Below are 21,498 nucleotides of genomic sequence, written 5' to 3'. Positions count from 1 at the left end.
TGTGGGGCCCCTCGGCCTCTTTCGCCTCCTTTTCTTCGCGAAACCCTTCGTCCCGAAGACCTAAGCCACGAGAGGAATCCTCACGAAGGGTTACAGCCCGCCTCGCGGGGCGGAGAACACCGAGAGAAAAGAGCTCTCCGGCGGGCAGGAATCCGCTGGGAAATTCCCTCCCGGAGGGGGAAATCGACGCCATCGTCACCGCCATCGAGCTGGACATCATCTCCATCACCATCATCATCATCTCCACCATCATCACCGCCATCTCCACCGCTGGACATCGTCACCGCTGTAGCAATTTGGGTTTGATCTTGATTGTTTGATAGGGAAACTCTCCCGGTACTGATTTCTACTTGTTGTTTATGCTATTGAGTGAAACCATTGAACCAAGGTCTATGTTCAGATTGTTATTCATCATCATATCACCTCTGATCATGTTCCATATGATGTCTCGTGAGTAGTTCGTTTAGTTCTTGAGGACATGGGTGAAGTCTAATTGTTAGTAGTGAACTATGGTTGAGTAATATTCAATGTTATGATATTTAAGTTGTGGTGTTATTCTTCTAGTGGTGTCGTGTGAACGTCGACAACACGACACTTCACCATTTATGGCCCTAGGGGAATGCATCTTGTACTCGTTTGCCAATTGCGGGGTTGCCGGAGTGACAGAAACCTGAGCCCCCGTTGGTATATCGATGCAGGAGGGATCGCGAGGATCTCGCAGTTTAAGGCTGTGGTTAGATTTATCTTAATTACTTTCTTCTAGTTGCGGATGCTTGCAAGGGGTATAATCACAAGTATGTATTAGTCCTAGGAAGGGCGGTACATTAGCACAGGTTCACCCACACAACACTTATCAAAACATTGAAGATTAATCAGCTGTATGTAGCGAAAGCACTAGACTAAAATCCCGTGTGTCCTCGAGAACGTTTGGTCATTATAAGTAAACAAACCGGCTTGTCCTTTGTGCTAAAAAGGATTGGGCCACTCGCTGCAATTATTTCTCTCGCATTTTACTTACTCGTACTTTATTTATCGGTTACATCAAAACCCCCGAATATTTGTCTGTGAGCATTTACAGTGAAACCTTCATCGAAACTGCTTGTCAACACCTTCTGCTCCTCGTTGGGATCGACACTCTTACTTATCGAAGATACTACGATACACCCCCTATACTTGTGGGTCATCAGCTGCCACCAACTTGGGCTCAAACTCACAAGGCTACCACTATGTGGGCTTTGAGATTTATAGGAAAAACTGAAATCTAATTTAGGCCACTAAAAGTGGGCCCAATATTTCAACAGAGAGAAGGGATTTCCTTCTTAATTCTTACTTGATTAGATTGATACGTCTCCTCTCCTTATATAGAGAGGTTTACTTGACCCCTAAGCAAGCGACCCTTATCTCTAATTAACCCTAAGACTAATGGGCTATAGCGCCAGCCCAAGCTCATTACGTACTCTAACACTACACCCCACCTGGACATGCAGCTCGTCCTCGAGCTGCAACCTAAACAAACCATGACTCGACGCAGCACAAACCTAACACCTAAAAACGAGCCTTTTACATCTCGGCTTGTTTTATTACTCTCAACCTGAAATGGACGGGGACGCTTTATTGTTGACCCCTGAAAATAAAGTGGGCAACATCCGCCCGTCGGACGTGCACCTGTATAGCCACCTGGATCCCATGGAAACCAGCGGGACAAAAGGAGCCCGCGCGGCGGCCGGCAGCGGAATGCACGCGGTGCGCTCCTGTCGGTGACACCGTGCCTTCTCCCCACCGGATGACTATCGATGGTGCAGACTTTGAGGTCGCTGCCCGCGGGAAAAATAGCATGTCCGCCGCCCGTGGGGGAAACCGCACGCCCAAGATCCCCGACACAGCGGACGAGATCGAGGTCCGTTGCGCAACGAAGCGCAACTTGGAGGAGCTGCAGCTGCAGATCACGCATCTCCCGCACACGCCGATGCACTAGGAGGCCGCGCGCAGCAGCCTGCAGCCTCACCGCCGCCGACACGTGGCGGATAGCGATCCAAGCCGGAAGCGGTGACGGCGACGGAGGGAAACAGACCTGGTGGAAGGGCATCCCGGGTGGTGTTGATGTAGAGCCCGGGGCCAAGGTTGCTCCCACACCGCCGAAAGGAAGGGACGGCGTCGGTGGCGGCAGTAGACGCTGCTGCGGTGTTGGTGGCGACGGCAGCTGCTGCTGCTGCTGTTGTAGCTTCCCACTGAACGGCAGGGACAGCGTCGGTGAGGACAGCAGCTGCAGCGGCGGCGTTGGTGGCGGCGGCAGCAGCTGATGTTGCTGCTGTAGCGTCCTGGTGGGGAAGAAGGCGGTCGGCTGCTAGAGAAGAGGGACCTCCGGCGCCAAGGTAGGGCCCGGCCCGGAGATGGTGGACAGCGGCAGCGGGGACTGCAGCAGTCCGGCGTCGTGTGGTGGCGACGACAGCAGCAGCGTCGGCTGCAGCGGCCCGGCAATCGCGGTGGAGGCCGCCTGGTGCGTCGGCTGCCACGGCAGCAGCGCCGCCGCCGGCGGCGGCCCGTAGGGATCGGCCAGGAAGAGGCGGATCTCCTGGACAGCAGTGGTGAGATCACGGAGGGCTGCGGTGATCTCCGCCGGGGAGAGAACGGCGGGGACGTCGGAGTGCGGCGGCGGGTGGGAAGAACTCGGTGGAGGGCTGGACATGATCGAACCCGGGAAAGCTGATACCAAATGTTATGATGGTGCTAGAGGGATGACGCGAGAGGGCCGGCCGGGGGCCTTGCCCACGGCCGGTGGCAAGAGGGAAGGGATTTCCTTCTTAATTCTTGCTTGATTAGATTGATACGTCTCCTCTCCTTATATAGAGAGGTTTACTTGACCCCTAAGCAAGCGACCCTTATCTCTAATTAACCCTAAGACTAATGGGCTATAGCGCCAGCCCAAGCCCATTACTAACAATCATACTAGTGCCGTAGTGTGATACTAATAGGGAGATTGTGACGTCAAGGTGAACACGGTCGAGAGAGCGAGTACGATGTGACCGTGTAAACAATTAAAGGGGTTAAAATTTGGCACGAACTTTACTGAATGGGGTAAGCAAGAAGAATTTCTCTTAAATGGGGTAATTAATGTCACAAACATCAAACTACGGGGTAAAAAATAGAATTCACTCCTTTTCGAATTTAGTGCATTCTTTCGCTTTTTCCTGTATTGCTGTTTTTTCACTAGCAACTGAAGTGACCTACGTTCATATCTAGTAAGAAAAATGGTCGTATAGATGGACATGTGCCAAATCAGACTTGAGCTTTCAGAAAGGAGGGATGCAAGTATCAAGGCGCATGTCGCTCCCGTGCCGTTCGTGCACGACACCGGGGTGGCCCCACCTCATTTCCCAAGGCCGACAACGTAGCTTGTCACCTCTCTCCGCCGCTGGAAGACGCCACTAGGATCTTATCTTATTAGTTTTTGGCCCTCCCGCACAATTTTTCTCGAATCAACCCCCTATGTTTTTTTTTGCCTCCGCCCTGCCTTCGGATCCGACTAGGCTTCTGGCGGCAAAGATGGAGCTAGCGAGGTGCAACACGCAATGAAAACCGGTCAGCACACTGTGGTGGTTCTAGCTTTGCCTCTCCACTCGGCGGTTTAAGTAGACACTGCACCCTTCATTCTCGCCTTTCTGACATCTCAATAAACCTTGTACAGTCGACATTCTTGGCGACATAACCGATTACGCTTGTCCTTCTATGGGTATTTTGTCATCCCAAGACCTACCATTTCTAATATCCTTAAAAAAAATACCCCCTCCATCCTGAAAAGAATATAGTTTCTAGATACATTCGAATTTAGAGAAATTTATAAATACTTCTTCTACAACCTCAAGCATCTAAAATTGACTCTCTACTCTCTTTTGCCGCACCATGTATTTGTTTTGGCTCCGTGAACGCAACGATGCATAGGCCATTTAATATCCACCCCTGCTTTGTATGGACATGGTTGGATCGATCTTAACCCTGGTGTATAGTAAATTATAGATATATAAAGTTTGCATGTACTCTATCTTGACCTACCCTGATGTTCAACTCACTTAATAAGTCATGATCATCCCTTCAACCAATTGATAATTTGCACAGAGTTTGCCATCATGCCTATGTGGTCAACTTTTAGATACCCTTTTGAGTTCCAGAATAATTAGTTAATAATCCACTAATTAGTAGGTGTTCAATAAAATAAGACAACTTCTCTAAACTAAACTTGCTAACCATCATTTCCATTGCATTTGAATGGTGTTGTAGACATTTTATTTGTGATTGTACTTATGGATCCAGTATTTGGTCGGCTTATGTAAATCCTTATGACCATAGATTCATCCTCATTATCATAGCAACACATCATACGTACCCATAATCTGAACGATGAGCTATACTTCTATTCTTGGTACTACTGAAACATTCCAATAGTAGTATATTCTAAACGATCATCTAGCTAGGAGTTTGGTCACGCAAATTTTTGGCTTTTGAATATTGGTTTATAAGCCACAAGGTTTTTGGCTTATGACATCACCTAAAAATATCTAGCTAAAACTTTAAAGCCAAAAGTCAAAGAAAAAAAACACCTATTTAGCCGGAAATCCACTTTAGCTCATAGGTCTAGATGCACCCATTGCCCAAAAAACATATTCCAAAATATCTAAAAATTTGAGGAAAATATCTGGGTATACATCCAAGTATTTTATTTTTACACACAAAGTTCCGCAATTTTTTTTTTGTGGTTTATTTATGTAACAAAAGACATTTTTGGTGCTCCAAAATAGCTTTTCACAAGATTTCTTTTTTACCTTTTTTACACGTGCCACAAAAATATCCTTTTTCCAAAAAACTTTATGTGCGAACATTGAATATTCAGATATACACCCAGTTTTTTAATTTATTTTTTACATTTTAAAATATGTTTAAAATACATTTTTTTTATAGTAGATGCATCTAGTCCTATGAGGTAACATTATAATAAATATGCACATTTAAGGTGACAAGTATAACCTTTTTTTATTCGACAAAAATTGTAAAATCAATGTATCTTTCATAAAGGAAAAACAAACGAGGAAGGTCTATGCAAGTTATTTGGGAGCTATATGACTTTAAACCGATTGCATAATACACAAGTTGTGGTTGAGAAGGAATAATCCGCTTTACTCAATCTCAATTACTCCGAGGGCGGTCACCACCGCCTATCGGCGTATTAAAGGTGTATGTATAAATGCACATCGAGTTTCGAGACAATATAAATAACTTATCAAGGGAACACTTTCCCGTGTAATTTAGTTAGCCAAAAAAGAACATGCATACCACAATACGCCAAGTTGTGTAGTTACTGGGTGTACCAATGGGATTGGGAAACATCGAGAATTCAGTTACCACAACATGATCATACAGACCTAATCTTAGGGTATGTAACATAGTGAATCCATGGTGCAAGCAAAGTACAATCAACCTACATGGTATCAGCGATACATCACCAGCTAGGTGTTAGGAGCCATTGTGCGTGAACACAAGGCAGAAATTAGGCAAATGATTAGGGCATGATGACTTAGAGAAGCTACGTGTTCCGTCGGCTAGTTCCAACTTGCAAAATCCCAAAGTAGAGCAACTTCGCACTCTGACCGACCTGGAAGAAGCTCTCGAGTTTTCTAAATACTAGCAAGTAATCTATCTGGCTTGCAAATTGTTTGATGAGCAACTTTTCTGTCCGTAGATTCATGCTGACTGATCGAGTTGTACTATGCAGCCTTTTTGTGGTGTCGTCGTCGTTGTTGTTCGGACTGATTGTGGTTGAATTCCGTAGTGAGAAGAAATCCGCATCCGTTCCTCGGTTTCAGTCAGTGCAGTCATCCACCAACGAACGAACCCGACTCTTGGTTCATTTTCGAGTAAACCGCATGGGCGGTCCCAATTTTTTTCCGGTACCTTCAGTTTGGTCCCTATTCTTTAAAATTGCACATCTAAATCCTAAATCTTTTGTAAGTGCTTCACGCGAGTTCCTAAATCAGTTTGACCCGTGTTGACCGGTGCCACGTCGACAGTAGGGCCCGACCAGACATGTAAATTTGTGAAAAAGCCCTCTAATTTACATTCCTTCTAAACCACAATCCTTTTTGGGAGCAAGGCACCCGCCCTGCCCACTCGGGCCACTCTGGCCTGGCTCTGCCCTGCGTGAGTCCCGCGCGCCCACCTCCCTCTTACGAGCCGGCCGCATCTGCGTCGCCCCGGCCGCGCCACGCACGCCCCCGGCCGACTCCGCCGCACACGCCCGGGCTTGGCCGCGCCGCGCCAGTCGGTTCCGACTCCGCCCACCGCCACATGTGCCTCTGGATGCGCCCCCGCGCCCACCTCAGCCAGCTTCGGCGCCTGGAAAGGCCCCGCCTCCCGCGCCCGCCCAGGCCGCCTCGGGCTCCGCCTCACGTGCCACCCGGCTCCGCCCCGGCTCCTCCGCTGCTCCGGCCGCTCCAGCTGCGCCCGGCCGTGTCAGCCCGACATTGCAGAGAAGAAGAGAAAGGAAGAGGACGGGTCGGCTGAAAAAAAAAGAGAAGATGGGCTTAAGGGGCTGCAACTACCGGCGGAGGTGCAGCGGCGTCGGCCATGGTGCAGCAGCAACCGGCGGCGCCGCCGGCACCTAGCTAGGATTCGAGCGGGAACATTAGGGTTACCTTTGCAAAAAAATCAGGTCATTGTTTGCAATAAAAACAATAGTCTAGGACCGGTAGTTGGAAGAAATACAACCCGTGGGGGTTTTCGCAAAAATACACAGCTGGCTGATACCCTTCCTGGGCCCTACTGTCGATGTGGCACCGGTCAACACTGGTCAAACCGATTTAGGACCTCACGTGAAGCACTTACAAAAGATTTAGGACTTAGATGTGCAATTTTAAAGAATCAGGACCAAACTGAAGGTGCCGGAAAAGAATTGGGACCGCCCATGCGGTTTACTCTTCATTTTCCTTCCACTGTCCTCTAGGTCTCGGCGGCGAGGAGATGACCCGCCGTCGCAGCCCGCGCCTCCATCCCCAGATCGGCACCAGTGAGCGCCGGAGCACGCGCCTCCATCCCCAGATCCACGCGAGCGGGAATGGCGTCGGGATAACCCGCCGCGGCCGTCGCCGCCGCGACAAATCGCCGGCAGATCCCGAATCCCTGCCGCTCCACGAGGACATGCTCCGGGAGATCCTCCTCCGCCTCCCGCCGCGGCCATCCTCCCTTCTGCGGGCCTCCGCGGTCTGCAAGCACTGGCGAGACCTCGTCACCGACCTCCGCTGCTTCAGTATTTTTCGGTCAGAGTGTTGCACAGTTCCCTCCACACCTTCCCGTAAATTACCTCTTTGAATGCACCATGACCTTCAAATTAACAATTGGAAACTCAATATGCTACTGCCCAACAACTGATACTAAACCCTAAAATACACTTTTGTCAAAATTAAGTAAATAGTTCGCATTTGATAGTCCACTGCACTTTGTTTTCTGAAAGTTGCACAGTTTCTTCTGCAAGGAGGAGAAAACACGTCACCCGGGTTGTAATTCGAAAATGTCACTGCTGCAATGATAAACTCTAGATCAGCAACATGTAATTGCGGAGGAATATTTACAGCCTGGAGCACACAACGACATTATACGTTAAATACCAAATGATAAACCAAAAAAACATGATGGCATCCTGAAACCCATCTATTTCACAGATCACTGAGGCCTAAGAATATATCTAGAGTGGAAGAATTTGTTCCGCCGTGGTATATCTAGTTGACATATCCACAACAAGAGCCATCCCAGCTGTTAAACCACTGAGCATCTTCAGGGCTGAGATCTGCAAAGCCCTCAACAGACCTACCATAAATGCCTCCATGGTGCCAAACAAGTGCCCCGCCCTGCGCGCGTCCACCATCACGCATCTGACGCTGACACCCCGCTGCGCCATGCCGCTGAAACTCGTCATCGTTGATGTGATAGGAGAAACACCGATCCACCTCCAGATCACTTCTGTCAGATAGTGCTCCAAAGACGATGCCCCATCACGGATAACGACACCAAAGTGTCGTCAACGGGTTTCCCCCGATTACCCCAACACAAAAATGGGGATGCAAAAATGATGCCTTCAACAAGAAAAACGATGCCAAGAGGCGTTACCATCATCAATCTCAACTTCCACCGGCAGCCACACAAATTTGTACCCGACTGGTCAGAACATGATGCAGCCTCAGACCACTGGCGTCGAACCGATCAATGATCTCGCAGCCCGCGCCATCCATTCCTTGCGACCAAGAGATCGGGACCGAAGCCACCGCCCCTCCAAAGTGTAGGCCACCGCGTCGATCCGTCGCAGCTTCTTCAGACGTGGCAGTGGAGCCACCACGCCATGGTACCTGGCTGCACCAAACCCTGGCTCAGAGAAGACGACTCACGCCGATCCTTTGTGCCAGGGGATGAGGAGGCCTCCGCGGCCGCCTGTGCCGGCCTGACTTTGCCAGGTTGTGCCCAGGGCTCCAGGGGAGGAGGGAGAGAGGTGGGGTGGGGTGGCGACTAGCGGCAAGGGTTTTCCCCCTCCTGTCGCCTCACTGGGGCAATAGGATGGGCTCTCTTCCCACTTAAGGTTCTTCGAGCGAAGGCTTCCTATATACTACTTCAATCTCAAGTATAAATCCACTTTAAACTTTGATGGCCGCCACCAATGCCCATTTTCGCATTGAAGGCCCATGTAAATATGCCCATCCATAAGATGATATAAATAAGCTCTCACGAGAACATTTTTGCACAATTTTGTAGCAAAAACCTCACCATGCATCGGGTTGTGCTTACTAGGTATGCCAATGGGCATGGGAAGCGTCGGGAATTCAGTTACCACCACTTCTTGTTGTTATCCTAATCATAACTCAAGCAATTTGGTGAATCTATAGTGGAAGCAAACTGATGTCCAGCTGCTAGGTACAGGTGTTGTATACCCAGCTGCGTGTTGGAAACATTATGCCTGAAGACAACGGAGCAATGAGGCCAAAAATAACCAAATGGTACGAATTTTAGAAGGCCCTCGTTCTACTGGCAAGTTCCGAGTTGCAAAATTCCAAAATGGAGATAACAATATGTTGCTTACCCGATGAGCATGATTAAGAGCTACTACCTCCGGTCGGAATTAATCGACACCGGATACTACCAGCTAATCCGTGTCAATCTAATCCGACCGGAGGGAGTATTTCACATGTCAAACCGAGCGACCCCACCCCCTCCATTCTAAAATAACTTTCTCAGCGTTTCTTAGATATAGAAGTATGTACAACTAGAATACTTACAGATATAGAAAACTAATTAAGACAGTTCTTTTGCAACGAACATAATAATACACAGTAGATTTCTAATTGTCCATGGCAGTGGCAGATTGGCAATGGTGAAGTATTCAGTGTTCGGACTTCAGACTGATTGAGAATTTCAGTCTTCTCGTTTTAGATTAGTAACTGTAGTAGGAAATCCACATCCGTTTCTCGCTCTCAGTGCAGTCGTCCACCCACGAACGAACCACCGTCGCCTCCATCCTCAGATCGGCACGAGTGAGGAGAGGTATCCGGAATGCCCCTCCGCCGGAGCCCGCGCCTCCATCCCCAGATCCACGCGACCGGGAATGGCGTCGGGATGAACCGCCGCGGCCGTCGCCGCCGCGGCAAATCGCCGGCGGATCCCGAATCCCTGCCGCTCAACGAGGACATGCTCCGGGAGATCCTCCTCCGCCTCCCGCCGCAGCCATCCTCCCTGCTACGCGCCTCCGCGGTCTGCGAGCACTGGCGAGGCCTCGTCACCGAGCCCCGGTTCCTCCGCCGCTTCCGCGCCCACCAAGGGAAGCCGCCCCTTCTCGGCGTCTTCGAGCCCCACATCTGGGGCATCAAGTTCAGATCCACCTTAGGCCCTCCAGACCGCATTCCTCCGGAGCGCTTCGACCTGCAACATCAAATTGACCGCCGCAGTGGGATCCGTCTCGGTCTGCTCGGGTGCCGCCACGGCCGCGTCCTATTGTTGGATGATAAGCGCAATAAGGTCATTGTGTGCGACCCCATCACCGGCGAGCACCACCGCCTTGACGCTCCACCAGCGTTCAGAGGGTTCTACATCTATGGGGCTGTGCTCTGCGCTGCCGTGGACCAGGGCCACGTGCACGGCAGCTGCCACTCGAGCCCCTTCAACGTGGTCTTGATGTCCCTCTCGCGAGGCGGAGACAAATATGAGTATGATGACGAACATGACTACGGCGATACATCACCCATGGCTTGTGTATACTCTTCGGAGACTGCCGTTTGGAGCAACCTTATCTCAACGATGGATCGATGTGAGCTTGATGAGGTTAATCCTGGAATCCTTATTGGTAACGCTCTTTACTGGTCCTCTAAGAGTGTGATTCCGAACAGAAATGTTTTGCATTTGGATTATTTGGCAGACGACGTAGTTGAGTTTGATTTGGATAGGCAGAGCCTAGCTGTGATCAAGGGGCCTCCATGTCTTAATGGCTCCCTAAGACATCAGATAATCAGGGCAGAGGATGATGCTCTCGGTCTCGCTATATTTTCCCACGGTAGATTCGAGGTGTGGCAGAGGAGGGTCAGCTGTCATGGTGGTACTACATGGTTGCTGCAGAACACCTTTGAAGTGCATACCCTTCTTGGGCTCCCTCCTCAGATTGAGGGATCGATGAGAACGATGGAAATACTGGGGTATGATGAGGATAACCGTGCAATCATTGTATTTGTAGATGGCAATGTCTACATGGTTCAACCTATGTCCATGCAGTTCAGAAAACTTTATGAAAGCGCTTATCCTATCAAGTGTCATCCTTTTGCATGTTTCTATGCACCAGGTGAGTGCTCATCCTTACTCCGTGTATTCTGTTAGTTACTAGATCCAGTGATGTTCTAGATATGGTTGATGGAATACTTTTCTTGTGCTTCTCAAGTGTTCACTAGCAACTTAAACTTAGGTATATACTGTGACACACTTGTAGCCATTTTTTTATGTCTTCACTCTTCAGAGGTACCAAATGAAATATCAAATGAGTAGCTCAGTTGGCGTGTTTGGATCCTCAAAGTTAGTTTTATTATTTTATCTAGTACTATCTGTTTTGGTATTGATATTAATGTTATCTCCATAATAACAACTTTCCCTGAATCTAAACTTTTTGAAATAATAGTTCTTTTGTCACTTGTTGAAGACCTCTGCTGCAAGCTTGCACCACACAAAAATAAATTTAATTTCTCATCTCAAATAGGCTAGATGTATTTAAAACTGAACACCAAAATCATTTTTGTTGCTAGAATTTATTAGTTTAGGCATGCTTCAATTTTTTCTGCATGATACGTGGGAAAAAATCTAAACGGTCTTCTATCCTTATCAGCTAAAACTTTTGTTATGAAATAACTATATTGTACCATTTTCATAAATGATATCAACATTTTAAAGCAGATGTGATATGGTTTATCTATTGTTAGTATCAAAAGTGGGTTATAAAACATCTATAAAAAAGATTTTTTTTCTCAAGTTATATTTGTCAATTCATCGATGTAGCTGACTCAATATTGGACTCTCTTATCCATATATATTTTCCTCGTACCTTTTATAAATTGCCCAACTTCTAATGCTTCTAGACGTGGCTATTCCTGGTGGATGCAATGGAGTTGAAATATTGCAAGATGCATAGAGTGACTGTCGGTTTCATGTTCCGAGGTGCTGGAATTGTCAGGTAGGAACATCTTCTGCATAGTTGAGAGATATTTGATTGATTGAGTTTTTGTATTAAAAATGTTTTATCTGGCTGTTCCCATTTGGCCATGCATACAATTCTTCCTTGGTTTTGCTGTTCAGAGTTGGCAAGCTGAAAGCAGAACATTAGTAGCATTCAAATAAGTTGCAATGTCAAAGGTCTCAAGGATTTAGTTCATTGTCATAGGTAATCCTGGGAGATATATCCTTTGATATGATATCTGTTACTCCCTCCGTTCACTAATATAAGACTTTTAGCTTTTTCTAGATTCACTTATTTTGATCCATATCTAGTCTCATTTTGGCCCGTATCTAGTCCATTTTAAAATATCTAAAAGGTCTAATGTACGGAGGGAGTGTATTATAGAGTACAACTTTGCCCAGACATATTGTTCCCAAACTTTTTTGAACCATCTTTCCTGTATTTATATCTACTAACAGATTGGCAATTTTGTTTTATCCAGGTGAAGTACCGGCTGCTGCAGTTCCTATGTGCTATCCGGAGGAACTTGCTGAACATATGCCTTGGTCTATCTAAGTTTCTAATGTAACAAGATGCTATATTAATAACTAATAAAGGGGAGTTCAGCTTCCCCAGCTTATAATTTGACTCAGATTCAGTTGTATCTTTTTTACATATGTGTTATTTTCAGCTCTTCTCATCCATATATACGGGATACGGTTGTTCTAGAAAAGAAACGAGGAAACCTTAGAACATGTCCTTATCCGTTGTATTAAAATTAAAAGTAGTGATGACAGGACAATGAATAAAAACTAGCACTACCTTGCACATGTTCTATATTTTTCTACCATTCGTATTTGAAGCATAAATTCATTAAGTGTCAGCAGTTCCATGTTTTTACAGTTGGGCTGCATAGGTAGAAGTTGTCGTTTAACACTACACTGAAGCTCCGCACTGTTTTAAAGGGTACAATTTAAGATTACTGATATTAACAAAATTATCATTTTGACAGAAAATTAGCAAAAGCACTAGTTGTAGGTTATAGTAGTAGGAAACATGCGCAAGGAAGATCTAACCGGAACTAGAAGTGTGTAGTTATTTGTGGCTAGCAAATACTACGTACCTACAATGTGAGTTTATGGTTAGTTTAGAAGTTTTGGCTTTGAACCGGTCCCATAATACATAAGCTTTGGTTGAAAAGGACGAATCCACTTTAACCAATCTCAATTACTACCCCGTTTCAAGGAATAAAGCGCCCTTGTTTTACGTGCTTTTTTTTTTGGATCATGGTTGGCTCATATATTAACACAAACATTCATAGTTTACAACATCCTGGATACAACCAGGAATGCCGGAAGGTTGAAAGAGCAACTATGCGCCAAGTTGGCCTGCTAGTGGGTGGGGTATAGCAGTGGGGTTGGAAAGGAGCGAGAACTCAATTATCATTGCTCATACTAGTTGGCCTGATTGTAGCCTGTGTTTTTTCGAAAACAAGGTTTAAACCCCAACCTAAGAATTAAAATGATGCACACAACCTTGATTCTGGCCTATATGACTTGGTGAATCCATGATGAAACCATACTGATACCCAACTCTACGGCAATGGGTGATATGTGCCCAATTATGTATTGGAGCCGTTGCGCAAGAACACAAGGTAGCAACGAGACCGCCAGAATGGCAAGGAGGTGAGAACCTAGGTGTTCAATAGGCAAGTTCCTTGTCGCAAAATCCCAAAAAGAGCTAGCAATGGATTTTATGTCACCGCCCACCTCTTAGAGCATCTTCAACCGTTGGGGCTCTTGGGCTGAAGTTTGGTCCGGAAAGTGTCGAAGTTCCAGCCGTCCCCCGGTAGACACCCGGGGTTCGGTGATTTTTAGAGGAAAACATCTCTGGATGCCAAATTTCGTGCATAATTCGGCGAATTTGACCGGTTTTGCCAACATTTGGCTTATTAGTACAAATAAAGTTTACAGTTCAACAAAACAAGACAAATTTTCAAACAAATCAAATGGAAACCAGTCGGTGTTGCCTCGAAGCGTCCATATGTGCTCCACCAGATCAGCTGTTGATGCATTGTGGAGTCTCGAATCTCCTCGTCTTGGGCGGCGGCTGCCGTTTCTTCTTCAAGAAGCTCGGCGAACATCTGCTCCTCCTCCTCGTCGGAGTCCATGTTCGGCCAGGCAATTGGACGAACACCTGTCGGGTGTGTCGACAAGGAGCGACGCGAGGGAGCTGCCCGGCGGCGGAAAATAGGCAGAGGGGTTGACAGGCAGCGGAATATAGACTGTTGGGTGGAGGAACGGCGGAGTTGAGGCAACGGGAGGGGAGGAAGGATTTTCGTTGACAAAGTGGTGGGGTTCCTCCGTTCTCTCACCGATAGAGCGGGCCCGTCCCCGCTTTTCTCTCGTCCGGAGTCCCCAGTCGCACCCTAGGGGACGGGATGGCCCGGACTCTCCGGACGGATGAAATGCCTAATCCGAACGAAAACGAGGAACCGGAAGCGCGACCGGGCCGTTTTTGTCCTCCGGGTGAAAAAAACGCGTCATGGTGCCTCGTCGCGGAGACGGCTGGGATGCTCTTAAGAAGAATAGCTGGCATCCTCTGGACGCTTATACTACATAAGAGCAGGTCTAACAGACCCCGTAAAAGGGGCAAACCCGTATAATAACCGCCGATTTGAGGGTTTCGGCTCTACCCGGCCGTCTAGCACGCCCCGTAAAAACGGCCCCCGCATCGTTTTTTGCTGTTTTCGAGTACGGGGCGGGTCGTCGCCCCCTACTTGTGCGGGGTGGGAGCGGGGATAGTGGGCGAAACCGGTATCGTCCAGTCCCATGCGCGCGAAGGGTTTCGGCTGAAGCCAACCGCCGCCGCCGCTGCCCGATCTCCTCCGCCCCGCCCTTCCCGGCCGGATCCGGCCGCCATGGACCGTCCGCAAGAGCCGCCTACCGCCGACGGTACACCTCCTTCGGGCGCGGTGGTTGATGTCCCCGTCAGAGGTCCGCCGACCGCCGGCGTCGTGTCGGCCATGATCGCCTCCACCATCCCGTCGAAGAGGAAGAGGATCCCGAAGCAATTTTCGAAGCACCTGCGGCGGCCACCGATTCACCGGGCGAGCGCCGCCGGCCGCCAAGAAGGCGGGCCCGATGAAGACCAAGGCGGCCGGGCCGAGGGCGCCGCGCCGGCCAAGGTGCGGACAAAGGCAATCAGCCGCATCGGCCTCGCGCCTCCACCGCCCTCCAAGGTCACGACCCCTCCTCCGTCCGTTCCGGCCGTTGCGCCGCCCGCGCCGCCGCCACCCACCATCGACGTAGACAAGGTGTTCGATGTTGAGTCCACAACATCCTACTTGGACATGCTCAACGAATCCGCGGTGAATTTGGACGCCGGTATCGGTGCATTCGATGGGGAGTGCAACGTTGAAGACTTTGATGACGAGGAGGAGGATGAGGGTGACGATGAGGAGGTGGTTGAGGTTGATCCGGCTGCCCCCGGTTCTTCGTCGACGCCGAAGCCACGCACGGCGAACTACAGCGAGATCGAAGACGCCATCTTGGTCCGTGCTTGGAGCAAGGTGGGGATGGATGCGTGCACCGGAGTGGACCAAGGCGACAAGCGCTATTGGCAGCGCATTGAGGATATGTACCACCAGCTGAAGCCTCGCACGAAGAGCATGGCGGACAGATCCTACCGCTCCCTTGAAGGCCGATGGAACATCATCAAGCCGGCTTGTTCTCGTTCGAGTGCTGCCATGGATCAAGTGGCCGACAACCCTCCTAGTGGATGCGTGCTGGGAGGACTATGTAAGTTTTCTTTGTGTTGTGTTGATGATGTGGAAACATCACAAGCTATCCATATTATGTGTTGATGATGTGGAAACATCTCCTCATACTATTGTTGTGTAGCCCAAGTATGCTCAACAATGGTACAAGGACATGGCCGGCTCGAAGAACAAGGAATTTCAATTTCAACATTGTTTTTCCATCCTTCAACATCTTCCTAAGTGGAAGTTGCGGGACAACGAGCCAAAGTGCAAGAAGGAGGCACTTCTCACCATGGATGATGAAGCAGAGGACATGAGTGGGAGAAACAACGGCAAGCCCGAGGGCAACAAGAAGGCCAAGGAGAGGGTCAAGGTAGAACTTGAAGCAGCTAGCTTCCGGGAGAAGTTGGATCAACTCATGAAGTCCAAGGAGGCATTGACGATGAAGACGTTGGAGACCAAGCTCCTCATCACCGACAAGAAGAGTGAGGTGAAGCTTGCCAAGGTGCAAGCAAGGAGGGAAGATGCCAAGTTGAAGGCCGAGCTTGACATGAAGATGATCGCAGCCAAAGAAGCCAAGGCCATGAAGGAGCTCTTGGCCGAGGAGAGGGAAATCATGATGATGCGCACCGACGGCATGGACGAGGATCACGACTTCCCTCTCCTCGGCCAAGAGCTCCTTCATGGCCGACAACCGTGCCGCCATGGCTGCTAGGGACGAGAAGAGGCGTCTGAAAAAAGAGGCCGCAACTGCCATCTACCAGAACCTTGCCAAGGAGGTCCTCGATGTCCAAAGGCTGGACATCGAGGCCAAAAGGCGACGCCGAGGCCAAATTGCGTGCAGAAGACACAAGGATCATACTTGCCGACTTGAGCGGCGTCGACGACGCCACCAGGGCATGGTTCATGAAGAGGCGCGCCGAAATCCGCGCGCGAGACGCCTGATCGCCGGCGCCGGCGCCATGCGCCCAGCACCTTGGCCTCCTTTTGGACTTTTTTTTATTGTTGTTCAGGCCTTGTTGTGCCCCTTTTGCTCCACTTTGCGCCGTACGAGCTGCAAAGTGTGTTGAACTTGTTTCAGCCCTCAATTTGCGGCTGCAATTTCGTGCAAAGTCGACGCTATTTCATCGTTTTTGAATTCGGCTCGCGCCCAAAATGCGTCGCCCGCCGTGAGCCAACCCGGCACGCAAACGGACACACAACCATTTCTCCGTCCGTCAGGCGACGCAAACGGACGCCCGCGGACAATTTGGGCGTCCGAAATGCGTCCCGCTGGAGATGCCCTTACCTTAGAATTGCAGGATTTCGTCACTAGTAAAAAAGCTACATCTACTCCGTATTTGCCAAAGATAAATCCACATCCATTCTTGTCACGTCACTGTGTGTCAAACCCGACTCCTCCCAATCCCAATCCCTCCGGAAAACACCTCGCCCGAGACGGCCGCCGCCGCAACCCGGGTCACAATCACCAAATCGACATGAGTGACGAGGTAGCCGGAATGCCCGGCTGCCGCAGCCCGCGCCTCCACCTGCGAATCCCCGCGAGCGAGGATGGCGTCGGAACGACCCGCCGCGTCCGTCGCCGCCGCGGCAAATCGCCGGAGGCGCTTGAATCCCTGCCGTTCAACGAGGACATGCTCCGGGAGATCCTCCTCCGCCTCCCGCCGCAGCCATCCTCCCTGCTACGCGCCTCCGCGGTCTGCGAGCACTGGCGAGGCCTCGTCACCGAGCCCCGGTTCCTCCGCCGCTTCCGCGCCCACCAAGGGAAACCGCCCCTCCTCGGCGTCTTCGAGCCCCACATCTGGGGCATCAAGTTCAGATCCACCTTAGACCCTCCAGACCGCATTCCTCCGGAGCGCTTCGACCTGCAACATCAAATTGGCCGCCGCACTGGGATCCGTCTCGGTCTGCTCGGGTGCCGCCACGGCCGCGTCCTCTTGTTGGATGATAAGCGCAATAAGGTCATTGTGTGCGACCCCATCACCGGCGAGCACCACCGCCTTGACGTTCCACCAGCGTTCAGAGGGTTCTACATCTATGGGGCTGTGCTCTGTGCTGCCGTGGACCAGGGCCACGTGCACGGCAGCTGCCAGTCGAGCCCCTTCAACGTGGTCTTGATGTCCCTCTCGCGAGGCGGAGACAAATATGAGTATGATGACGAACATGACTACGGCGATACATCACCCATGGCTTGTGTATACTCTTCGGAGACTGCCGTTTGGAGCAACCTTATCTCAACGATGGATCGATGTGAGCTTGATGAGGTTAATCCTGGAATCCTTATTGGTAACGCTCTTTACTGGTCCTCTAAGAGTGTGATTCCGAACAGAAATGTTTTGCATTTGGATTATTTGGCAGACGACGTAGTTGAGTTTGATTTGGATAGGCAGAGCCTAGCTGTGATCAAGGGGCCTCCATGTCTTAATGGCTCCCTAAGACATCAGATAATCAGGGCAGAGGATGATGCTCTCGGTCTCGCTATATTTTCCCACGGTAGATTCGAGGTGTGGCAGAGGAGGGTCAGCTGTCATGGTGGTACTACATGGTTGCTGCAGAACACCTTTGAAGTGCATACCCTTCTTGGGCTCCCTCCTCAGATTGAGGGATCGATGAGAACGATGGAAATACTGGGGTATGATGAGGATAACCGTGCAATCATTGTATTTGTAGATGGCAATGTCTACATGGTTCAACCTATGTCCATGCAGTTCAGAAAACTTTATGAAAGCGCTTATCCTATCAAGTGTCATCCTTTTGCATGTTTCTATGCACCAGGTGAGTGCTCATCCTTACTCCGTGTATTCTGTTAGTTACTAGATCCAGTGATGTTCTAGATATGGTTGATGGAATACTTTTCTTGTGCTTCTCAAGTGTTCACTAGCAACTTAAACTTAGGTATATACTGTGACACACTTGTAGCCATTTTTTTATGTCTTCACTCTTCAGAGGTACCAAATGAAATATCAAATGAGTAGCTCAGTTGGCGTGTTTGGATCCTCAAAGTTAGTTTTATTATTTTATCTAGTACTATCTGTTTTGGTATTGATATTAATGTTATCTCCATAATAACAACTTTCCCTGAATCTAAACTTTTTGAAATAATAGTTCTTTTGTCACTTGTTGAAGACCTCTGCTGCAAGCTTGCACCACTACAAAAATAAATTTAATTTCTCATCTCAAATAGGCTAGATGTATTTAAAACTGAACACCAAAATCATTTTTGTTGCTAGAATTTATTAGTTTAGGCATGCTTCAATTTTTTCTGCATGATACGTGGGAAAAAATCTAAACGGTCTTCTATCCTTATCAGCTAAAACTTTTGTTATGAAATAACTATATTGTACCATTTTCATAAATGATATCAACATTTTAAAGCAGATGTGATATGGTTTATCTATTGTTAGTATCAAAAGTGGGTTATAAAACATCTATAAAAAAGATTTTTTTCTCAAGTTATATTTGTCAATTCATCGATGTAGCTGACTCAATATTGGACTCTCTTATCCATATATATTTTCCTCGTACCTTTTATAAATTGCCCAACTTCTAATGCTTCTAGACGTGGCTATTCCTGGTGGATGCAATGGAGTTGAAATATTGCAAGATGCATAGAGTGACTGTCGGTTTCATGTTCCGAGGTGCTGGAATTGTCAGGTAGGAACATCTTCTGCATAGTTGAGAGATATTTGATTGATTGAGTTTTTGTATTAAAAATGTTTTATCTGGCTGTTCCCATTTGGCCATGCATACAATTCTTCCTTGGTTTTGCTGTTCAGAGTTGGCAAGCTGAAAGCAGAACATTAGTAGCATTCAAATAAGTTGCAATGTCAAAGGTCTCAAGGATTTAGTTCATTGTCATAGGTAATCCTGGGAGATATATCCTTTGATATGATATCTGTTACTCCCTCCGTTCACTAATATAAGACTTTTAGCTTTTTCTAGATTCACTTATTTTGATCCATATCTAGTCTCATTTTGGCCCGTATCTAGTCCATTTTAAAATATCTAAAAGGTCTAATGTACGGAGGGAGTGTATTATAGAGTACAACTTTGCCCAGACATATTGTTCCCAAACTTTTTGAACCATCTTTCCTGTATTTATATCTACTAACAGATTGGCAATTTTGTTTTATCCAGGTGAAGTACCGGCTGCTGCAGTTCCTATGTGCTATCCGGAGGAACTTGCTGAACATATGCCTTGGTCTATCTAAGTTTCTAATGTAACAAGATGCTATATTAATAACTAATAAAGGGGAGTTCAGCTTCCCCAGCTTATAATTTGACTCAGATTCAGTTGTATCTTTTTTACATATGTGTTATTTTCAGCTCTTCTCATCCATATATACGGGATACGGTTGTTCTAGAAAAGAAACGAGGAAACCTTAGAACATGTCCTTATCCGTTGTATTAAAATTAAAAGTAGTGATGACAGGACAATGAATAAAAACTAGCACTACCTTGCACATGTTCTATATTTTTCTACCATTCGTATTTGAAGCATAAATTCATTAAGTGTCAGCAGTTCCATGTTTTTACAGTTGGGCTGCATAGGTAGAAGTTGTCGTTTAACACTACACTGAAGCTCCGCACTGTTTTAAAGGGTACAATTTAAGATTACTGATATTAACAAAATTATCATTTTGACAGAAAATTAGCAAAAGCACTAGTTGTAGGTTATAGTAGTAGGAAACATGCGCAAGGAAGATCTAACCGGAACTAGAAGTGTGTAGTTATTTGTGGCTAGCAAATACTACGTACCTACAATGTGAGTTTATGGTTAGTTTAGAAGTTTTGGCTTTGAACCGGTCCCATAATACATAAGCTTTGGTTGAAAAGGACGAATCCACTTTAACCAATCTCAATTACTACCCCGTTTCAAGGAATAAAGCGCCCTTGTTTTACGTGCTTTTTTTTTTGGATCATGGTTGGCTCATATATTAACACAAACATTCATAGTTTACAACATCCTGGATACAACCAGGAATGCCGGAAGGTTGAAAGAGCAACTATGCGCCAAGTTGGCCTGCTAGTGGGTGGGGTATAGCAGTGGGGTTGGAAAGGAGCGAGAACTCAATTATCATTGCTCATACTAGTTGGCCTGAGGCTGGTCATAGTGCATAGTATCATATACAAGTATCATGCATATGATACTTGCCTATGATACTACCTCTATAGTGGGTGGTATTATAGAGTAGTATCATAAACTTCTAAATTTATTGTTTTGTAGAATCCCAATGTAAATCTATGTACATGATCTATTTGACATGTACTTTTCTCGTAACGTGCGCTATGATACAGTATCCACCTATGTTACTCTAACCTTATCTCTCCTCCTTAATTACATGCCACATCATCATTTTTGTGGGCCTAGTATGCATGATACTACCTATGATACTAGCACTATGGCCAGCCTGATTGTAGCCTGTGTTTTTTCGAAAACAAGGTTTAAACCCCAACCTAAGAATTAAAATGATGCACACAACCTTGATTCTGGCCTATATGACTTGGTGAATCCATGATGAAACCATACTGATACCCAACTCTACGGCAATGGGTGATATGTGCCCAATTATGTATTGGAGCCGTTGCGCAAGAACACAAGGTAGCAACGAGACCGCCAGAATGGCAAGGAGGTGAGAACCTAGGTGTTCAATAGGCAAGTTCCTTGTCGCAAAATCCCAAAAAAGAGCTAGCAATGGATTTTATGTCACCGCCCACCTCTTAGAGCATCTTCAACCGTTGGGGCTCTTGGGCTGAAGTTTGGTCCGGAAAGTGTCGAAGTTCCAGCCGTCTCCCCGGTAGACACCCGGGGTTCGGTGATTTTTAGAGGAAAACATCTCTGGATGCCAAATTTCGTGCATAATTCGGCGAATTTGACCGGTTTTGCCAACATTTGGCTTATTAGTACAAATAAAGTTTACAGTTCAACAAAACAAGACAAATTTTCAAACAAATCAAATGGAAACCAGTCGGTGTTGCCTCGAAGCGTCCATATGTGCTCCACCAGATCAGCTGTTGA

General features: G+C 47.7%; 2 protein-coding genes across 2 annotated transcripts; both read left to right on the top strand.

The window, feature by feature from the left end:
* Positions 1-10,313: 10,313 nt before the first annotated feature.
* Positions 10,314-12,365, top strand: LOC124703762. The gene is made up of 3 exons (XM_047235987.1): positions 10,314-10,858; positions 11,643-11,737; positions 12,222-12,365. The coding sequence occupies exons 1-2, from the start codon at positions 10,324-10,326 to the stop codon at positions 11,693-11,695; spliced, it is 588 nt and encodes a 195-aa protein (XP_047091943.1). The 5' UTR covers positions 10,314-10,323; the 3' UTR covers positions 11,696-11,737; positions 12,222-12,365.
* Positions 12,366-17,709: 5,344 nt separating this feature from the next.
* On the top strand, positions 17,710-19,760 carry LOC124703761. Its single transcript, XM_047235986.1, has 3 exons — positions 17,710-18,254; positions 19,039-19,133; positions 19,617-19,760. The coding sequence occupies exons 1-2, from the start codon at positions 17,720-17,722 to the stop codon at positions 19,089-19,091; spliced, it is 588 nt and encodes a 195-aa protein (XP_047091942.1). The 5' UTR covers positions 17,710-17,719; the 3' UTR covers positions 19,092-19,133; positions 19,617-19,760.
* The last annotated feature ends 1,738 nt before the right edge of the window (positions 19,761-21,498 follow it).

Source organism: Lolium rigidum, chromosome 3 (genome assembly GCF_022539505.1).
Source record: "Lolium rigidum isolate FL_2022 chromosome 3, APGP_CSIRO_Lrig_0.1, whole genome shotgun sequence".
In the NCBI taxonomy this organism is placed as follows: domain Eukaryota; kingdom Viridiplantae; phylum Streptophyta; class Magnoliopsida; order Poales; family Poaceae; genus Lolium; species Lolium rigidum.
Note: the sequence above shows the minus strand (reverse complement) of the source record. Positions and strands in the feature narration are given on the sequence as shown.

Coding starts and splice junctions, on each gene's coding strand:
- LOC124703762 (XM_047235987.1), top strand. CDS start 10,324: ATGGATCGATGTGAGCTTGATGAGGTTAATCCTGGAATCCTTATTGGT. Junction 10,859..11,642: donor TGCATGTTTCTATGCACCAG/GTGAGTGCTCAT, acceptor TAATGCTTCTAG/ACGTGGCTATTCCTGGTGGA.
- LOC124703761 (XM_047235986.1), top strand. CDS start 17,720: ATGGATCGATGTGAGCTTGATGAGGTTAATCCTGGAATCCTTATTGGT. Junction 18,255..19,038: donor TGCATGTTTCTATGCACCAG/GTGAGTGCTCAT, acceptor TAATGCTTCTAG/ACGTGGCTATTCCTGGTGGA.